This window comes from Pongo abelii, chromosome 14 (genome assembly GCF_028885655.2).
Source record: "Pongo abelii isolate AG06213 chromosome 14, NHGRI_mPonAbe1-v2.0_pri, whole genome shotgun sequence".
Classification (NCBI taxonomy): domain Eukaryota; kingdom Metazoa; phylum Chordata; class Mammalia; order Primates; family Hominidae; genus Pongo; species Pongo abelii.
The window spans coordinates 22,344,632-22,365,504 of NC_071999.2; the positions used below are offsets into that span (position 1 = coordinate 22,344,632).

At 42.7% G+C, this 20,873-nt stretch overlaps 2 protein-coding genes across 30 annotated transcripts in view; one reads left to right on the forward strand and one right to left on the reverse strand.

Annotated features, from left to right (window-relative positions):
- Positions 1-20,873, forward strand: part of IFT88 (intraflagellar transport 88) — a 133,847-nt gene that overhangs the window by 53,163 nt on the left and 59,811 nt on the right. For 23 of the 28 annotated variants that reach the window (XR_008512522.2, XM_024257689.3, XM_024257691.3 and 20 more), the window contains 2 exons: positions 11,374-11,473; positions 16,661-16,747. Coding sequence is in view for 27 of the 28 variants with exons in the window: in XM_024257689.3 (XP_024113457.2) it covers positions 11,374-11,473; positions 16,661-16,747 (187 nt within the window). In the remaining variant the exon portion in view is untranslated. The remainder of the gene's footprint in view (positions 1-11,373; positions 11,474-16,660; positions 16,748-20,873) is intronic. The other 5 variants (XM_054528773.2, XM_054528775.2, XM_063715099.1 and 2 more) reach the window with 1 other exon arrangement.
- EEF1AKMT1 (EEF1A lysine methyltransferase 1) overlaps positions 1-20,873 on the reverse strand; it is a 189,734-nt gene that overhangs the window by 9,551 nt on the left and 159,310 nt on the right. The gene's annotated exons all lie outside the window — the stretch shown is intronic.

The following is a 20,873-nucleotide window of genomic DNA, read 5'->3' on the forward strand; positions in this document are numbered from 1 at the left end:
ACAGTTGCAAGAATCTAAAGAAAAGTGTGGATTTTATTCCATTGCACAATTTGCTAGTGTATTTCCTGGGTAGTGTGGTGCTGAATAAACAGGAGTGGGGTGGTGGGGTGGGGTGGGTAAGGGATTCAGGTAAGCCAGAAGCAGGGTGATTTTTAGTTGGAATTGTAAACTTTAGTCGGCCCCCACACGCTGCTGGGGAAAGTGGAATGTTCCAGCTCTGAGATGTTAACTGAGAAAAGAGAAGTCAAAGCCGATACGTGCAGCCCTGTCTATAGAATCCTTCATCATCCAGTTTAATCAGGAGTTTCTTGATCTTTTATTAACTTGGTCCCAAAGAAGGAATTCAAGTCCTAGATAAGTAAATCTTCAATTTGCTGTTCCCTGAAGGATGGAAATGGAGTTGGGCCAATTTTTAATCTCTGCTGCCAGAGAGGCCCTTTCTGCTAACAGATAAAAACTCTTCTGCTCAACTGAGTAATGACTTGTCTTTTGGATATGGCTGACCTGAATTGGACTGAACTTCACCATATTCCTGCTGAGTGGGTCATTACTGGAATGAGACATTTGCTCTGCAGAGAACAACTTTATTTTTATTTTATTTTTTCTTGAGATGGAGTCTCACTCTGTCGACCAGGCTGGAGTGCAGTGGTGTGATCTCGGCTCACTGCAATCTCCACTTCCTGGGTTCAAGCGATCCTCCTGCCTCAGCCTCCCGAGTAGCTGAGACTACAGCCAGGCATCACCATAATTTTTGTATTTTTAGTAGAGACAGGGTTTCGCCGTGTTGGCTGGGCTGGTCTCGAACTCCTGACCTCAAGTGCCACCGGGAAGCCCGGCTAATTTTTTTGTATTTTTAGTAGAGACGGGGTTTCACCATGTTAGCCAGGGTGGTTTTGATCTCCTGACCTTGTGATCTGCCCACCTCGGCCTCCCAAAGTGCTGGGATTATAGGCATGAGCCACTGCGCCTGGCCGGATCAAAACTTTTTTATGTAGCACATGATTGTTGTTCATTGGAATTTCCCTGGTTACTTGTTAAAAGTGCAGATAATCTGGCTCCCCACATCTTTCTCTGTAGATCTGAGTCAGGGTTCTGAGGTCTGGAGTGAGTGTTTACATTTGTGTCAAGCCTCCCCAAGTGATTCTGATACCTACTGTACTGTAACTCTTTACCAGTGGTATGACTGCATATTAAAATCAGGGGATTTTAAATAGTCCCAACATACAGGCTGCATGGTAGACTAGTTGAATCAGAATTTCTGGGTGTTGGGACAGAGGGATCAGTATTTATAAAGCCACCTAGGGGGTTCTGTGATATAAATCCCACATACAGAACCATTGCTCTATACTATGCAAATAGTTCTTGAATGCCGCTGACTGAGGAACTCATTAAAAGTAGAGATTCAGTTGGTCTTAAATGGGATAGAACGTCTATATTTTTTTAATGCTCTCCAGGTAGCTGTCACGTGTAATGGAAATTACACATAATTCAACTGTTTTACTGAAAAACAGAAGAGAAAACTTAGTTCTGCAATTATTTGCAATTTTTACTATGAATTCTTCTGGCATTCTTACTATATTTCTGTTAACTTCTTTGTATATGATTAAAATATTATTTTTTTCTTTTGTTTTTTGAGATGGAGTCTTACTCTGTCACCCAGGCTGGAGTGCAGTGGCGCGATCTCAGCTCACTACAAGCTCCACCTCCCGAGTCCACGCGATTCTCTTGCCTCAGCCTCCCAAGTAGCTGGGACTACAGGCGCACGCTGCCATGCCCGGCCAATTTTTTGTATTTTTAGTAGAGACACGGTTTCACCATGTTAGCCAGGATGGTGTCGATCTCCTGACCTCGTGATCCACCTGCCTCAGCCTCCCAAAGTGCTGGGAGATTAAATTATTTTTAACCTTTTTTCTGGAATTGTTTATGTTTGTTAAATATAAACATACAAAAAATTATCCGAAATGGTAACTCAGCTCAATGATACATCACAAAACAAACAAACATTTAACCACTGCATACCCTAATAAATAAAATTTAAAGAATAGAACATTGTTAGCACCTTACAAAATGCCAATCCTAATCACTGGCTACCCAGCTCTGAAGACTGACTGATGTCCCTGAAGAGTGACTTTGATGATAATAACTTCCTTGCTTTTCTTCATTCTTTAACCATCTAAGCAGGCATCCATAATTTAGTTTTGCCAGGTTTTAAAAGCATTATATAAATGGAATCATACCGTACATATTCTTCTGCATGTGACTTCTTTTACTCTATGTTTGTAAGTGTTGTCCATGTCCTCACATGTAGCTGTGGTTTGTTCATTTTCATTGCTATCTAGTAGTTCATGGTATTAATATGTAAAAATGTATCCATTTCAATGTGAGTGAGTGTTGTGATTTGCAGTTTGAACCTGTTGTAAATGCTCCTATCAATATTGTGGTATAGTTGTGCACATCTCTTGGTGGGTGGTGCCTGTACTTCTGTTAGATATATACCTATGAGTGAAATGGCTTGATCCTATGGTGCGTATATGTTCAGCTTTAGTAGATACCGCTAAACAGTTTTCCAAAGTTCCTGTACTTGTTTACACCCCCACCAACAGTGCGTGAAAATTCGAATAGCTTACAAATACTTGGTGTATTTTGTATTTTTTCATTTTAGCCAGCCATACTGTGGCATCTCATTGTAGTTTTAATTTGCATTTCACTGACAGCCGATTTTATATGTTTATTTGCCATATGAATATTATTTTTTGAGAAGTGCCCGTTCAAGACTTTTGCCCTTGTTTCTATTTCTTTGGTTAGTTCTTTTTGTGTCCTTTTAAGGCAACTTTTTCATACCCCAACTTCATGAAAATATTTTCCTATGTTTTCTTCTAGAGGTTTTACCTTTCACATTTAGATACAGGATCTATATGGAATTGATTTTTGTGTGTAGTGTGAAGTAAGGTCAAGATTTTTTTTTCTTTTCTCTCTCTTCTCTTTTCCGTAGTAGGGCTATCCAATTAACCCAGCATGATTTATGGAAAATAGTTTACTTTTTCCACTGCACTGTAATGTCACCTTTGACATATACCAAGTGACTATATTATTGGTCTGTTTGTAGAATCTTTATTCAATCCCTTTGGTCCATTTATCTACTCTTGTTGTCAAACCACATTGCCTACATTTCTATAGTTTATAGTAACACTTGATATCTGGTAGTGCTATGATCTGAATATTTGTGTTCCCCCAAAATTCATATGTTGAAACCTAACCCCCAAGGTGGTAGTATTAGGAGGTCGTCCCTTTCGAGGTGATTAGGACTTGAAGGTAGGACACTTTATTTTTATTTTTATTTTTTGAGACAGAGTCTTACTCTGTCACGAGGCTGGAGTGCTGTGGCACAATCTCAGCTCACTGCAACCTCCACCTCCCGGGTCCAAGCAATTCCTCTGCCTCAGCCTCCTGAGTAGCTGGGACTACAGGCACCTGCCACCATGCCTGGCTAATTTTTTGTATTTTAGTAGAGACAGGGTTTCACCATGTTAGCCAGGATGGTCTTAATCTCCTGACCTCGTGATCCATCTGGCTCGGCCTCCCAAAGTGCTGGGATGACAGGCGTGAGTCACCACATCCAGCTGGTAGGACACTTTTTGAATGGGATTAGTGCCCTTATAAAAAGAGACTCTGGAGAGCTAGCTAGCCCCTACTATTATGTGAGGACACAGCAAAAAGACAGCATTCTATGAACCAGGAAGTGGGCCCTCACCAGACACCCAGCCTGCTGGCGTCTTGTTCTTGGACTTCTCAGTCTTCATAACTGTGAAAAATAAATGTCTGTTGCTTAGGCTACCTAGTTTATGGTTTTGTTTTGTTTTGTTTTTAATTAAGTATTTATTGATCATTCTTGGGTGTTTCTCGGAGAGGGGGATATGGCAGGGTCATAGGATAATAGTGGAGAGAAAGTCAGGAGATAAACACATGAACAAAGGTCTCTGGTTTTCCTAGGCAGAGGTCTCTGCGGCCTTCTGCAGTGTTTGTGCCCCTGGGTACTTGAGATTAGGGAGTGGTGATGACTCTTAAAGAGCATGCTGCCTTCAAGCATCTGTTTAACAAAGCACATCTTGCACCGCCCTTAATCCATTCAACCCTGAGTTGACACAGCACATGTTTCAGAGAGCACGGGGCTGGGGGAAAGGCCATAGATCAACAGCATCCCAAGGCAGAAGAATTTCTCCTAGTCAGAACAAAATGGAGTCTCCTATGCCCACCTCTTTCTACACAGACACAGCAACAATCTGATCTCTCCTTCCTTTCCCCACACTTCCCCCCCTTCTTTTCAACAAAACCGCCATCGACCTCATGGCCCGCTCCCGATGGTCGCTGTCTCTTCGGAGCTGTTGGGTACACCTCCCAGACAGGGCGGCCGGGCAGAGTTGCTCCTCGCTTCCCAGATGGGGCGGCCGGGCAGAGGCTCTCCTCACATCCCAGACGATGGGCGGCCGGGTAGAGGCGCTCCTCAACTCCCAGATGGGGCAGCCGGGCAGAGGCGCTCCTCACCTCCCAGGCGGGGCGGCCGGGCAGAGGTGCTCCTCACTTCCTCCCAGACGGGGTGGCAGCCAGGCAGAGGCGCTCCTCACATCCCAGACGGGGCGGCCGGGCAGAGGTCCTCCTGAGTTCCCAGACGGGGCGGCCGGGCAGAGGCGCTCCTCACATCCCAGACGATGGGCGGCCGGGTAGAGGCGCTCCTCACCTCCCAGACGGGGCAGCCGGGCAGAGGCGCTCCTCACTTCCCAGACGGGGCGGCCGGGCAGAGGTGCTCCTCACTTCCTCCCAGACGGGGTGGCAGCCAGGCAGAGGCGCTCCTCACATCCCAGACGGGGCAGCCGGGCAGAGGCGCTCCTCACCTCCCAGACGATGGGCGGCCGGGCAGAGGCGCTCCTCACTTCCCAGACGGGGCGGCCGGGCAGAGGCGCTCCTCACCTCCCAGACGGGGCGGCCGGGTAGAGGCGCTCCTCAGTTCCCAGATGGGGCGGCCGGGCAGAGGCGCTCCTCACCTCCCAGATGGGGCGGCCGGGCAGAGACGCTCCTCACCTCCCAGACGGGGCGGCCAGGCAGAGACATTCTTCACCTCCCAGACGGGGCGGCCGGGCAGAGACGCTCCTCACTTCCTCCCAGACGGGGCGGCCGGGCAGAGGCGCTCCTCACTTCCTCCCAGATGGGGTGGCGGCCGGGCAGAGGTGCTCCTCACCTCCCAGAAGGGGCGGCCGGGCAGAGGCGCTCCTCACCTCCCAGACGGGGCAGCCGGTCAGAGGCACTCCTCACTTCCCAGATGGGGCGGCCGGGCAGAGGCGCTCCTCACCTCCCAGACGGGGCAGCCGGGCAGAGGCGCTCCTCACCTCCCAGACGGGGCGGCCGGGCAGAGGCGCTCCTCACCTCCCAGACGGGGCAGCCGGGTAGAGGCGCTCCTCACCTCCCAGACGGGGCGGCCGGGCAGAGACGCTCCTCACCTCCCAGACGGGGCGGCCGGGCAGAGACATTCTTCACCTCCCAGACGGGGCGGCCAGGCAGAGACGCTCCTCACTTCCTCCCAGACGGGGCGGCCGGGCAGAGGCGCTCCTCACTTCCTCCCAGATGGGGCGGCCGGGCAGAGGCGCTCCTCACCTCCCAGATGGGGCGGCCGGGCAGAGACGCTCCTCACCTCCCAGACGGGGCGGCCGGGCACAGACATTCTTCACCTCCCAGACGGGGCGGCCGGGCAGAGACGTTCCTCACTTCCTCCCAGACAGGGCAGCCGGGCAGAGGCGTTCCTCACCTCCCAGATGGGGCGGCCGGGCAGAGGCGCTCCTTACTTCCCAGACGGGGCGGCCGGGCAGAGGCGCTCCTCACCTCCCAGACAGGGCGGCCGGGCAGAGGCGCTCCTCACATCCCAGACAGGGCGGCCGGGCAGAGGCGCTCCTCACTTCCCAGACGGGGCGGCCGGGCAGAGGGGCTCCTCACCTCCCAGACGATGGGCGGCCGGGCAGAGGCGCTCCTCACTTCCCAGATGGGGCGGCCGGGCAGAGGCGCTCCTCACTTCCCAGACGGGGCGGCCGGGCAGAGGGGCTCCTCACTTCCCAGACGATGGGCGGCCAGGCAGATACGCTCCTCACTTCCTATACGAGATGGCGGCCGGGCAGAGGCGCTCCTCACTTCCCAGACGATGGGCGGCCGGGCAGAGACGCTCCTCACTTCCTAGACGGGGTGGCGGCCGGGCAGAGGCTGTAATGTTAGCACTTTAGGAGGCCAAGGCAGGCGGCTGGGAGGTGGAGGTTGTAGCGAGCCGAGATCATGCCACTGCACTCCAGCCTGAGCAACATTGAGCATTGGGTGAGCGAGACTCCGTCTGCAATCCCAGCACCTCCGGAGGCCGAGGCGGGCAGATCACTCGAGGCCAGGAGCTGGAGACCAGCCCGGTCAACACGGCGAAACCCCCTCTCCACCAAAAATACAAAAACCAGTCAGGCGTGGCGGCGCGCGCCTGCAATCCCAGGCACTCGGCAGGCCGAGGCAGGAGAATCACAGGAGCCTGAGGCAGGGAGGTTGCAGCGAGCCGAGATCACGGCAGTACAGTCCAGCTTTGGCAACAGAGGGAGACCGAAAAAAGAAGGAGAGGGAGACCGAAAAAGGGGGAGAGGGAGAGGGAGAGGAGAGAGAGGAGGGAGAGGGAGAGGTGTTTCGTTTTGCTTTGACAGAGTCTTGGCTCTGTCACCCAGGCTGGAGTGCAGTGGCGCAATCTCGGCTCACTGCAACCTCCACCTCCCTAGTTTCAAGAAATTCTCGTACCTCAGCCTCCCAAGTATCTGGGACTAAAAGCACGCGCCGCCACACCTGGCGAAGTTTTGTATTTTTAGCAGAGACGGGATTTAGCCATATTGGCCAGCCTGGTCTCAAACTTCTGGCCTCAAGTGATCTGCCCACCTCAGCCTCCCAAACTGCTGGGATTACAGGCGTGAGCTACCACGCCTGGCCGAGTTTATGGTATTTAATTATAGCAGCCTGCACAAACTAGAGCAGGCAGTAGAAGTCCTCCAGCTTTGTTGTTGAGGATTACCTTGAGTATTCTTGGTCCTTGTCATTTCTACATAGATTTTAAAACCAACTGTCAATTTTCCCAAAACCTGCTGAGATTAAAAAAAAAAAAAAAAAAAGACTTTTTAAAAAAAGTCAAAAATGCAAAGACTTTTTTTTTAGAGCAGTTTTCGTTTCTTAGCATAATTGAACAGAATGTAGAGTTTCCATATATTTTCCCCACTTCCTACCCAGAGCCTCCTCACCAATATGCCATCCCAGTGTGGTACATTTGTTACAATCATTGAAACAATATTCACATAGTATTACCATGTGAAGTCCATAGTTTATGTTAGGATTCTCTCTTTGTGTTTTAATTCTGGGGGTTTTGACAAATGCATGATGTCCTATACCCACCATTATAGTATTGTATAGAATAGCTTCACTGCCCTAAAAATCTCCTGTGCTGTACCTATTCATCCCTCCCTCTCCCAAACCCTTAGCAACCACTGATCTTTTTACTGTCTCCATAGCTTTGGCTTTTCCAGAATATCACAGGGTCGGAATCATATAGTATGTTGGCTTTGCTGATTGGCTTCTTTCATTTAGTGGTATCTCTTGAGTATCCCTTATCCACAATTCTTGGGACGAGAAGTGTTTTGGATTTTGAGGTTTCTTGGATTTTGGAATATTTCTGTTTACCAATTGAGCATCCCAAATCCAGAGTCTGTAATGCTCCAATGAGCATTTTCTTTGAGCGTCATATTATGTCTGTGCTCAAAAAGTTTCAGATTCTGTTGTATGGATGTTTATTCATTCACCTATTGAAAGACATCTTGGTGGCTTCCACATTTTGGCAATTTTGAATAAAGCTGTTATAAACATCCGTTGTGCAGGTTTTTGTGTGAACATACAGTTTCCCCTCTTTGGATAAATACCAAGGAGCATGATTACTGGAAATTACAGTAAGTATATATTCGGTTTTGTAAGAAACTGCCAAACTCTTTCAAAGTTGCTGTACCATTTTGCATTCCCATTAGCAATGGATGAGAATTTCTGGGGCTCCACATCCTCACCAACATTTGGTAATGTCAGTGTTTCAATTTTGGCCTTTCTAATAAGCGTATGGTGGCGTCCCATTGTTGTTTTAATTTGCAATTCCCTAATGACATATGATGTCAAGCATCTTTTCATGTACTTATTAGCTATTTGTATACCTTATTTGGAGAAGTGTTTGTTCAAGTCCTTTACCATTTTTGAATTGAGTGGTTTGGTTTTTGTTTTGGAGTTTTAGAAGTTTTCTATACATTCTGGATATTAATCCCTTATCAGATACATGATTTGCAAATATTTTCTCCCATTCTATGGATTACCTTTTTACTCTGTTGATATTTCTTTGAGGCAAAAACTTCTTAAGTTTTCATGAGGTCCACTTTGTCTATTTTTTCTTTTGTTTCCTGTGATTGTGGTGTCACATCCAATAAACTGTCAAATCTAATGTCATGAAGCTTTTGCTTTGTGTTTTCTTCTAACAGTTTTTTTAGTTTTAGATTTTACAGTGAGGTCTTTGATTCATTTTGAGTTAATTTTTGTACATAGTGTTAGGTAAGGGTGCAACTTCATTACTTGTACATAGTTTTCCTGGCATTGTTTGTTAAAGACTGTCCTTTTCTCATTGAATAGCCTTGGCATCCTTGTCAAAAAGCATTTGACTGTATGTGTGGTGGTTTATTTTCAGGCTCACTACTCTATGCTATTGGTCTACATGTCTGTCTTCCTGCCAGTACCACACTGTTTTGATTACTGTAGCTTTGTAATTACTTTGAAATCAGAAAATGTGAGTCTTTCAGCTTTGCTTTGCCTTTTCAAGATTGTTTTGGCTATTTGGAGTCCCTTGAAATTGCATATGAATTTCAGGATGGATTTTTCTGTATCTGGAAAAATAAGCCATGGGCATTTTGGTAGAGATTGCATTGAATTCATAGATTGCTTTGAGTAGTATTGATATCTTAAATGTAGTAAGTCTTCTGGTCCATAAACATGGGACGTGTTTCCATTTATTTATGTTTTTGTTTTGTTTTGTTTTGAGACGGAGTCTTGCTCTGTCGCCTAGGCTGGAGTGCAGTGTCGTGATCTCAGCTCACTGCAAACTCCGCCTCCTGGGTTCACGCCATTCTCCTGCCTCAGCCTCCCAAGTAGCTGGGACTACAGGCACCTGCCACCACGCCCAGCTAATTTTTTTGTATTTTTAGTAGAGACGGGGTTTCACTGTGTTAGCCAGGATGGTCTCAATCTCCTGACCTCGTGATCCTCCCACCTCAGCCTCCCAAAGTGCTGGGATTACAGGCGTGAGCCACCGCACCCAGCCTCCATTTATTTATGTTTTAAAAAATTTCTCTCAGCAATGTTTTATAGTGTTCCATGTTCAAGTCTTTAACCTCCTTGGTTAGCCTTATTCCTAAGTATTTTATTCTGTTTGGCACTGTTGTCAGTGGAATTGTACTCTTAATATCCTTTCCAAGTTGTTTTTAGTGTATAGATAAATGGAAGTGAATTTTGTGTGTTGATTATGTATCCTGCGACATTGCTTAATTTCCAGCAAGTTGGGCATTTGTTATTATCTTTTCCTTTTTTGATTTCTAGTTTAATTTTATTGTGGTAGAAGATATTTGTTGAATAATTTCAACTCTGAAATTTGTTGCAGCTTGGTACATAATCCAAATGGACTTGAAAAGAACATGCATTCTGCTGTTGTTGGGGATAACATCCTATGTATGTCAAGTCAAATTTCTTAATGTTTTGTTCAGACCTCCTTTTTTTTTTTCTTAAATTTACCAGTTTGTTATAATAAAGGATTTTGCAAAGGATACAGATGCAGGGATGCATAAGGTGAGCTATGGGAGAAGGGGCATGGAGCTTCCATTTCCTCCCTGGGTGCCACTCTCTAGGAACCTACACGTGTTCAGCTATCCGGAAGCTCCCCGAACCCTGTCCTCTTGGGTTTTTATGGAAGGCTCATGACTTCAGCATTCCTTACCCCAGGGTTTTGGGTGAGACTTTCATGTGAGGGCCACAAACAGAAAGGCAGGGGAAGGTCAGAGGCCTGCACTTGAGGCCTAACACCCCCATTATACCAGAAGACTCTAATAAAGGCTATGGGAGTTATGAGCAGGAACCATGGATGAAAACCTATATATATATCATAACAACACAGGCCACCCCCTGATTTTCAACCATGGATCCTTTATATAAATGCACACACACACGCACACACACACATTAATAATTAGTTCAGTCCATCATACTGTGTGAATGTCTCCCAGGAGGAGGCCACTCAGGTTTGCAGGTTTCCTTACACTTGCTCAGGCTGGAGTGCAGTGATATAAAATGATACATATTTATGGTATAGAAAATGATGTCTTGATACATGTACACATTGTGGAATTGCTAAATCATATGCATTACCACACATACTTGTTATTTTTTGTAGTGAAAACACTTAAAATCTACTCTCTTAGCAAATTTTAAGTATATAATATATTATTAACCATAATTCCCTTGATGTACAATAGATCTCTTCAACTTATTCCTTCATCTAACTGAAATGTTGTGTTCTTTGACCAATGTCTTCCCAATCCCACCACCCCCTATCTCTTCTGTTATTGAAGTAAGAGTCGTGACCCACTAAATTGATTTCAGTAACTCAATTTGAAAAATGCTAGTCTCGATGCAGTGGGTTTGGTATCAACAAGAATTGGGTTCAAATTCTTAGTTGACACTCATTTTCTACCTTTGTGATCTCAGATCTTCCATTTTCCTATCTATAAAATAAAAATAATCCTTTTAGGGTTTTTATGAGAGTTAAACATATTAATGCTTGTAAAGCAGTTAGCACTGCCCCGATATAGAGTAAACAGCAAATGTTTTGTGCTTTTATAAAGAGATCTATTTAACTTGGGACACAAAAAATTAAATATATTCTACAAGTTCTGTAGAATTTTTCTCACCATGAGAGCATTTAATATGGAAAAATATGTGGAAACTGTCATCTGTTACAAATTGTTATAATAGTTAATTCAAAAATGAAAATGTAGATATCAGTCCAATTTTTACTTAAAATGATTAGACATTAAAATAGGCTAATGATAATTGGATAAGAAAAGTAATTTAGAACTGAAGACTTCAGTAACTGAAAACCTGTGTTGGAGCAAATCGAGTGCTTACCTTTACAGAGTACTAGGGACCCTTTAAAAAATCTTTGAAAAGCCACATTTAAGAAAACCAACAGCATCAATATACTAAAACAAAATCAAGTAAGCTTTTTTATGCTTTCCCTTATAGGTGCGTGGAAGTGGTGAAAGCTTCTCAATATGTAGAGCTAGCCAATGATCTGGAAATAAACAAAGCAGTTACATACTTGAGACAAAAAGACTATAACCAAGTAAGTTTTAAAAAAAATTTTAGATGGAATTCCATATCTTAATTGGTCAAAGCATTAAAAACAGGTAAACTCCTTTCTAGAATAATGTTATCTGTGATTATTCTGAAGTTGAATAATATTTTTATTTCTATTTTATGTTAATTTTCATTAAAATAGTTTTAAACTTTAATTTTTGCGTGTTTGTCATTTCTTTTTTTTTTGTTTTTTTGAGATAGAGTCTCACTCTGTTGCCTAGGCTGGAGTGTAGTGGGACGATCTCCGCTCCCTGCAAGCTCCGCCTCCTGGGTTCACGCTATTCTCCTGCCTCAGCCTCCTGAGTAGCTGGGACTATAGGCACCCGCCACCATGCCTGGCTAATTTTTTGTATTTTTAGTAGAGATGGTTTCACTGTGTTAGCCAGGATGGTCTCGATCTCCTGACCTTGTGATCTGCCCGCCTCGGCCTCCCAAAGTGCTGGGATTACAGGCGTGAGCCACCGCGCCCGGCTGTTGTTTCTTAAAATGTAAATACTTTCTTTGTATAGCATGGTTGCTGAATTATAAACCATATTCTATTCCGGAGATTAACTTTTCCCTAGAGGTTTTCAAAGTGTTCCCCAAAGCATAAAGTTTTTAGGAACACTGATTGTGCTAGGGAGCATGGGAATGGGAAGCCAGGAGCCTGCCATCCTCACCAGAGCAGCTTCCTTGTAGTCTGTTTATGTGTCTGGTTTCCTCATTGACACTGCATTGGGAATGGAAAGGTCTCATGGCTGTATGGGGTTTTAGAACCCTGCAGATCTCTCACTGGCACTGCTGCTCCCTTGCTACCTTGGGTGGGGGTAGAGTGGGTGCTCCCCCTTCAGCAGTCTCTCAATTAGGACAGAGCTGACACACAATCAGGAGGCTTAGACAGGTGTAAGAAAGAGGGATAACCAAAGAGAGTAAACAGAATGACTTGATGTCCTAGTCTGTAGCACCAGTGGTTAGTGTCATTATATGCCAGCAGCTAGAAAACTCAGCTCTTCCCAGTTAGATCCAGAGAGCAAGGCCAGAGAAAGCTACAGCATCTTTCCCACATCCTCTCCCAAGCCTGTGCTTTCAGTTTGTCTTCCTATTTAGAGAACTTTTTGCTCTGGGAGACAACAGAAAGGACTAACAAGGGAAGTGGGGAGAACACTATCTACTAAAGAATATGAGAGTAGAAAAAAGCAACCCCAGTGTTCATGAAATAAATACATATAATTAATGTAGTACTATGGGGGGTGGTTCCATTGCATATGTTAATTTACTGTGCTTAATTTTTTGAGCATTTACAAAACATTTGAAAAAGACTTTTCAAAGTATCTATCCTGTCATTTGATCATCACATCCTTGGTCATGAAAAATGCCACCAATGACACTCCAACATTGTTGTAATGCTTTTTACATGGAAGTGATGTGAATCAAATTGGTCTTTATTATCTTGCTAAAGTGCTATATGGACAAGAAAAATTTTGTGTGTGACATGTACTGTTATAAATGACAAAATGGAGAAAACCATGTTTGCTAGTTTTCCTTTGACATTTTATTTTTAAATGATCTTTTTAGAAAGGGTTAAGAGGCTGGGCGCGGTGGCTCACACCTGTAATCTCAGCACTTTGGGAGGCCGAGGCAGATAGATCACCTGAGGTCAAGAGTTTTGAGACCAGCCTAACCAATATGGTGAAATCGTGTCTCTACTAAAAATACAAAAATTAGCCGGGCATGGTGGCAGGCGCCTGTAGTCCCAACTACTTGGGAAGCTGAGACAGGAGAATTGCTTGAACCCAGGAGGTGGAAGTTGCAGTGAGCTGAGATCCCACCACTGCACTCTGGCCTGAGTGACAGAGCAAGACTTCATCTCAAAAAAAAAAAAAAAAAAAAAAAGGTTAAGAATGCATTGCTATGGCTTATGTTTTAAAACTATGTTCATTAAGCAATAAACACTCTTAATTTTTTAATGTTAAAACCTGTTGAACTCAGATCTTACTCTCTGTGCTTTCCTAGCTCTTCTTGTTCAAAATATCTTCTGTTCCATTTGCATTTTCAAGTTTTTAATATCAATTGGTTTACTGATTTTTTTTAAATGCCATTTCTGCTTTCTTTTCATCATTGCTGCTGTCACTCTGTCTTTCTTTTGTTTGTATATTGTAAGTATTATGAGGTGGGTATAATACAATCTTAGTTTGAAAGAAATGTTATTAAGTGAAAAAGGATTGGGTTGACATGTCTCATAATAATCATTTGATGGCAACTACTTTATTTACAATTCAAAGTGAAAAAGAAAAATTTATGCCTTCTTCTGTGAGGATACAGTTCTGGAGTTAGCTCTAAATACTTTTTTTTTTCCAAGAAAAAGATGCTGAAATCACAGAGTATGGGTCTTTTTGATAATGATGGTGTTTGTAGCCACTTTTGTAATAGAAAAAAATAGACTCTGCCAAAAAGCCCAAAGTGGATGAAATGAAGCCATTGGCCTGGAGGCCAGTGGCAGTGTAGGGGCAGGCTCAGTGGAATGCTGAAGCCAGGAGCTAGATGGCATCAGCTGGGAAAGGACACCAGGACAGACATAGATCCCTTTTCCTCATTGTTTTCAGGGAAACAAACAAACGAGCTAACATTGTTTATTTTTATTTTTTGTTTTGCCATTTACAATGAAATTTAATTTTGACTGAACTTTTATCAGTTCCATTTATAAATAAACTTACAATATTTTACTTTTAAAAACAAATATTTTATGTAGATTTATGGACATGTAGAGAACAGTTATGAAAACAGCCTATTTCAAAGCAAAAACTTGAGCAAAAAAATACCCGAGACTGTTCCTTTTATTAGAATAATTATGTAGCCTTTTTAGAATAGATCATAGTTTAGAAACGTATAATAAGAAGTGCTATTACTTTGTCAAGTGATACCCATTTAGGATGTTTTAAGTTGTAAATACCTTTGCCAAGTTTTTTAAGTAATGGTTTTGGATTGCACTGCTTTTTGGATTCATAATAACCATTTTGGGAGAAAATAGATTTGATGTTAAATATAGCCTTAAAGTATTGTTATTAATGAGTTACAATGTAATATATATCAAAATTAAAAAATGTAACACATTTCCTTGACTATAATGTAAATGGCCACTTCTAAAAGCAATGATACAAAGGACTATAACACTCCTTTTTTTAAAAAAAATGGTTGTTATTGCTTGTTAGCATTCTTTTTGTATTGTTTTATGGATGTTGTAAACATTAGAGAATAGCTTTTTTTTCCTGTACAGTTCGGAGAGTTTAATGGTTATATGAGTTACACCTATTCAAGTGCCTTATATTTTAAAGTAATACACCATTTATTATGACACAGTCTAAAAGTGAAGATTAAACTATGTCAATTCTTATTTAAAGTGAAATGCAGCTTATAAAACTTAGAGATTCAAAACAGTGGTGGCTTTTATATTAATAGCTGTGGAGGTTGTATAAAGAATCAATGAGGTAGTTTCTATAGGATAAGCAATATTAACAGCAATTATTTTTGAGGTAAATTTAAGGAACTTGTGGCAGTGTTATAAGATCTTTCCAAGAAAGTAAATGATAGAAATAGAATCTTGAAAGTGAGGATATGATGTTTGGGTTTTTCTTTTCCAGTGTTTACTTTGTAAACTACTGACCTAGAAACTTCTATCAGTTTTCTTTGAAGTCATCAAAAACCCTTTAAAAGAATAATTTGCTTGGCAACTTTATTGTGCAAATAATAATAAATAAAAGAATAACAGTTTACTCATATTCTAACCAAAGTATCTGAAATTGAGTATTTTAAAATCTTCTGTCCTTCAAAAAAATTGAGTCATTCTGCCTACTAGTACTTCATTTGAGGTCAAACACTGCACAGCCCACATCTCAGAATCTGTCAGAGATTTGCAACAGCTGTAGCTGACAACCATTATAAAAGCTAACACAGTTACTTTTGCTTGTACACAACTGCTTTCTAGGAGCAGGAGGCACCAAGAGTCAAGCATCTTCTAACCAGTAAATGTATTTTAAAAGAAGGAAGGAAGGAAAAACCAGTGCCTTTCTCTACCCTTGTTTTTTTCTTTCTAATATTCTGTAGCAATTTCTAGGTTGAATACTCATTCACCTTTCATGTAGTGTCTGACCGTTCCACACATCTTACTTGGTTAGGATTATCTCAGACCTGCCAGGTAGTTAAAAACATACTTTCATTTCTCATGATTTAAAAATGTAATTATATTTGGATCTACTTTAGATCACTTTTTGTGACACTCCCAGAATTATTTTCTGTTACTGGTTTTGAAAAATTCTGTGACATTTTTCCTTGTTGGCCTTCTGAAACTCCAATTACATTTCTATTAGACCTTTTCATTATGCTCCCATAAGGCTCTTGTGTTCTTTTCTAGGAACATTTTTTAGCCATCTATTTTGCCACGTTTCATTTAGTCTGAACATTTTCTGGGACCTTGGCCTTGGAGTCCTGTTTGCTTTGCTAGCTCTACAGTGCCTTCAAAAAATATTTTTAGTATTTTCTATAATCTTTCTAGTTGTTCTCTGTCAAAGAATGGTCTTCTATAGGCTAGTCAGTCATGGCCAGAAGCAGAAACCTCAGAATTATTTTGTAAAGATCAAATTTGATCACATCTTTTAGGCAAAACCTTTCAAGGCCTCACTGCCCACCCCCTTATGCAGAATAAACACTCAGCTGCATCACATGACTCCCAAGGATCATTATTATTATCATCATCTTTTTATTTTTTAGACAGAGTCTCACGCCTATGCCCAGTCTAGTCTCAAACTCCTGACCTCGAGCAGTTCTCCTTCCATGGCCTCCCAAAGTGCTGAGATTATGGGCATGAGCCACCATGCCCAGCCTTCCAAGGCTCATTGTTTACTACTGACCTTTCTTCCAGTGACCAGGCCTCTCTTCAGCTGTATCTAATCTGCTGTTAGAACATCTATGTTTTCTTAATTATATTTTTAATTCCAGAATTTCCATTTTATTCTTTTTATAAATTCTGATTCTGAAATGAAATTATCTTCTTGTAATCTGTTTTCTTGAACATGTTAATCCATCCCTTTTTGTGCCCTTCCCTGGTCTTACCCTTCAGGAACACTGATCTTTTCCCCGACCATAAGCTTGAGTACTGTCATATTACAATGGTAGTAACCTTCAGATATTCCATTTCTAGGCTGTAGAGATCTTAAAAGTGTTGGAAAAAAAGGATAGTAGAGTGAAAAGTGCAGCTGCAACCAATCTCTCAGCCCTGTATTATATGGTAAGTTTTTTTACTACTAAGAGTTAATCATATGCTATTTTTATATTGCTAAATTTCTGCCTGAGGATCATGCCTAGGGAGAGGTCCAAAGAATATTGGTGGAGAATGGTAAGTGGACTGAGGAGTATAGAGGATCTGATCCTGACAAGTGCCAGGCCAGGGGCTGAGTTGGCAGACATGAGTGAGAACACCATCTCTGAAGAAGGGAGGAAGAAAAATTGTAGTGATAAGCATCACATCATAGATTATGGAACATACAGCTGGAAGAGCTAGAGATGTATTTCAACTCCTTTGTGTTATTAGTGAAGAAAGTGACATCTTAGGTTAAAAGATTTATGTAAGGTTACAGAGTGTCATCTCTAACAAGCATTTATTGAGCATCTACTGGATGCCAGTCATCGGAATACCAAAAGTCTAAAAGCTCCCTAAAGGGGAGCGTTCTTGTCTTTGGAACAAAGGAGGTAGACTAGGAAGGAAGGTTTAAAGTAGAGAACAATAAACTAATGCAGATAATAAGTGCTTCAGAAATTCAGAGGAGGCAAATAACATTTTAATTTAGGACTTTCAGGAAAGATTTCATAGAGAGTTGGATCTTTCAGGTCAGAATATAGAAAGGGGCATTTGTAGGGAGATGGGGACTAAACAAAAGTACAGAGGCAAGAAACTGCTGAGAGGGAAGTGTGTATAAGAGTCATTTCTTTTCCAGAAAATACAGTTTCTGGTAGGCTTTTTCTGAATATTGAAAATTGATTATAGGTAGCTGTGGTGCCTCAAGCCTATAATCCCAGCACTTTGGGAGGCTGAGGTGTGTGGATCACTTGAGCCCAGGAGTTTGAGACCAGCCTGGGCAACACAGTGCCTGTCTCTACAAAAAGTTCAAAAAATTAGCTGGGCATGGTGGTGGTTGCCTGTGGTCCCAGCTACTCGGAAGGCTGAGGTGGGAGGATCACCTGAGCTGGGGAGGTCAAGGCTGTTGTGAGCCATGATCGTGCCATTGTACTCCTGTTTGGTGACAGATACCTTGTATCAAAAAAAAAAAAAAAAAATTGTAGATTTTCATTTGCCACTTTGAGAACCCCTACGATTTTAAGGGCTGGAAGTTAGAAACAACTGAACTGTGTGATTTTTCAGTATCCTTTTCAATTCTGTCATTCTATGATTCTTAGAGGAAATGATCCGAGATTTAATTCTGTCCTGCATGTAGAAGAAGCCTGTAAGAGCTTTCCTTAGGAATAACTGTTCATGCTGAGGTTGTAGGGCCAAGGAAGGGCCCAGATGAAGGCATGGAACCCAGACCTCACCATCTACCTGGGTGGTAAACTATTATAAGGCTACCACAACTCCTTAATTGTGCCTTAGCCACTGACTCAGATTTCCAGCATCTTGGTTTTTGCTTATGTTTTGCTCAGAATAATGGCATAGGAATGGTCTTTAACAGATTTCCAAGAACTGCCCTTATTGTAAGAATTATCCAACCCCTTGTTTAAATTTACTGTCGTGACCCAACTGAAATATTAAACCTTCCTGGCTGTCCTTGGCAGATAGTCTCACCTTCCTTTGTGCTCCTAGAATATTTTGTTTGTACTTACAGCATTGTATTTTAATGGTTTATATGTGATTCTTCTCCATTAGACCATCAGCTTCAGCTTTGTATTGTGCACAGTGCCCTGTTGATGACAGGTGCTTATTAAACATTTCTTTACTAACAAATGAGAAAAAAAGGTCATAGTATTTTATTAAACAAAGTTTCTAGTCCCTCTTAGAGCTTCTGATCTGTGCACCATTGAGAAGCACTGCTGTGCTGAACTGCTGTTGCTAGTGGAAAGGTATATCCCTCTTATATATAAAGATGAAGAAAGAGATCCAAACCCCTGGTTGAAGAATGACTCCAGTGCTTCAATCTACTGGTTGGAGAGTGGTACCAGTTAGTTGCATGTCTAAAGGAGAGTGCTGATTGGGGGAAAAGATGTTGTGTTTCTTTTTAAATATATTTAAACATTTTTTGTAATGACGGAAACAAGTAGAAGGTGTATTAGTCTGTTCTCACACTGCTATAAAGAAATAACTGAGACTGGGTAATTTATCAAGGAAAGAGGTTTAATTGACTCACATTTTTGTATGGCTAGAGAAACCTCAGGAAACTTACAATCATAGCAGAAGGTGAAGGAGAAGCAAGCACCTTCTTCACAAGGAGGCAGGAAAAGAGAGAGGGTGGGCCTTTGTACCCCCACACCAGCCAGCCTTTGGATGTGGCCTGCCTCCCAAAAAAGGGTCATCTCTAGGAAGGGGGACAAGGTGCCTCTGTCTTCCACCCAGTTTCCAGAGAGGGCTGCCTGCTGAGGCTGGTGGCCAGTAGCACTTCCAGCACCTCTGACGGACAAGTCCACGGGGTGAAGCATGGTGTCTATCATGGCCATTAAATTTTGAATTTAGAAAATCACTAATGAATTTTTTGACTCAATTCATCACCAAATCTTTATACCAAGTTTGCCGACTGTGCAGGAGGAGACCAATAGAAAATTTAAAGAAGCAAAGAAAATTGTTAGATTTAATCAACCAAGCAGAGCTGTTAGAGCATCTCATCAGCAATTTCTTATACTTGGTTCTGAAGAAAATGGTTGTAATCAAGAATGTTTTGAGGCCAAGTGATGAGTCTGCTATGTAGTTTTATATGATATGTAGTTGAAAGTATATTGTTGGTATCCGGCATATAGTTGTATCTGTTTTCTCTTGCTGTGTAATGAACTGCCCCAAACCGTAGTGGCTTGAAATCACCAGGTATATGCTTACATTCTACCCAGTGAGCTGGGTTCACCTGGATGCTTCTTTTACTGGACTTGCCTGGCCTTACTCATGCAGCTGCCATCCTCTGAGGCATGACTGAGACTGGATGTTCCAAATTCCTACCTCATGCCTGTCACTTAGCTGAACTGTTGGCCAGGGCAACTCAGTCTTCCCTCAGAGCATCCCCAGCAGGGGATCCCAGCCTTCTCAGGTGGGACTGGGTTCCATAAGAGCAAACCCCAGTACACAGGTGAGTATTAGGTTCTTGTGCGCATTGAGTTTGTTATTATTTTATTGAACAAAACGAACACGAGAGAGAATCATACCTGAATGAGTCATATGTGAATCCTGGGAGGTGTGATCCACTAGAGTCATTATTGTAATAATCTACCACTGCCTGCACTCAGACCGCAGTTATTCATGTCCCTCCCAAGACTCTGAGTCTCATTCCACCACAGCATCAGGCTCAAAGGCCAGGATCTATATTAGGTCCGGATAGAAATGGGGCTTTCTAGCTGGGTATGGTGGCTCATGCCTGTAATCCCAGCACTTTGGGAGGCTTAGGCAGGTGGATCACTTGAGGCCAGGAGTTCAAGCCTAGGCAACATAGTGAAACCTCGTCTCTACTAAACATGGTGAAACCCCATCTCTACCAAAAATATAAAAAATTAGCCAGGCATGGTGGTGCATGCCTGTAGTCCCAGCTACTCGGGAGGCTGAGGCATGAGAATTGCTTGAACATGGGAGGGCAGAGGTTGCAGTGAGCCAAGATCGTGCCACTGCATTCCAGCCTGGGCGACAGAACGAGACTCCATCTCAAACAAACAAACAAAAAAACAAGAAATGGAGCTTTCTCAGGAACAATTTCTTTCTTCTTGATCCAAAGATTTCTTTATTTTATTTTATTTTTTATTATACTTTAAGTTTTAGGGTACATGTGCACAACATGCAGGTTTGTTACATATGTATACGTGTGCCATGTTGGTGTGCTGCACCCATTAACTCTTCATTTATCATTAGGTATATCTCCTAATGCTATCCCTCCCGGCTCCCCCCACCCCACAACAGGCCCCGGTGTGTGATGTTTGCCATCCTGTGTCCATGTGTTCTCATTGTTCAGTTCCCACCTATGAGTGAGAACATGCGGTGTTTGGTTTTTTGTCCTTGCGATAGTTTGCTGAGAATGATGGTTTCCAGCTTCATCCATGTCCCTACAAAGGACATGAACTCATCATTTTTTATGGCTGCATAGTATTCCATGGTGTATATGTGCCACATTTTCTTAATCCAGTCTATCATTGTTGGACATTTGTTCCAAAGGATTATAAAACATGCTGCTATA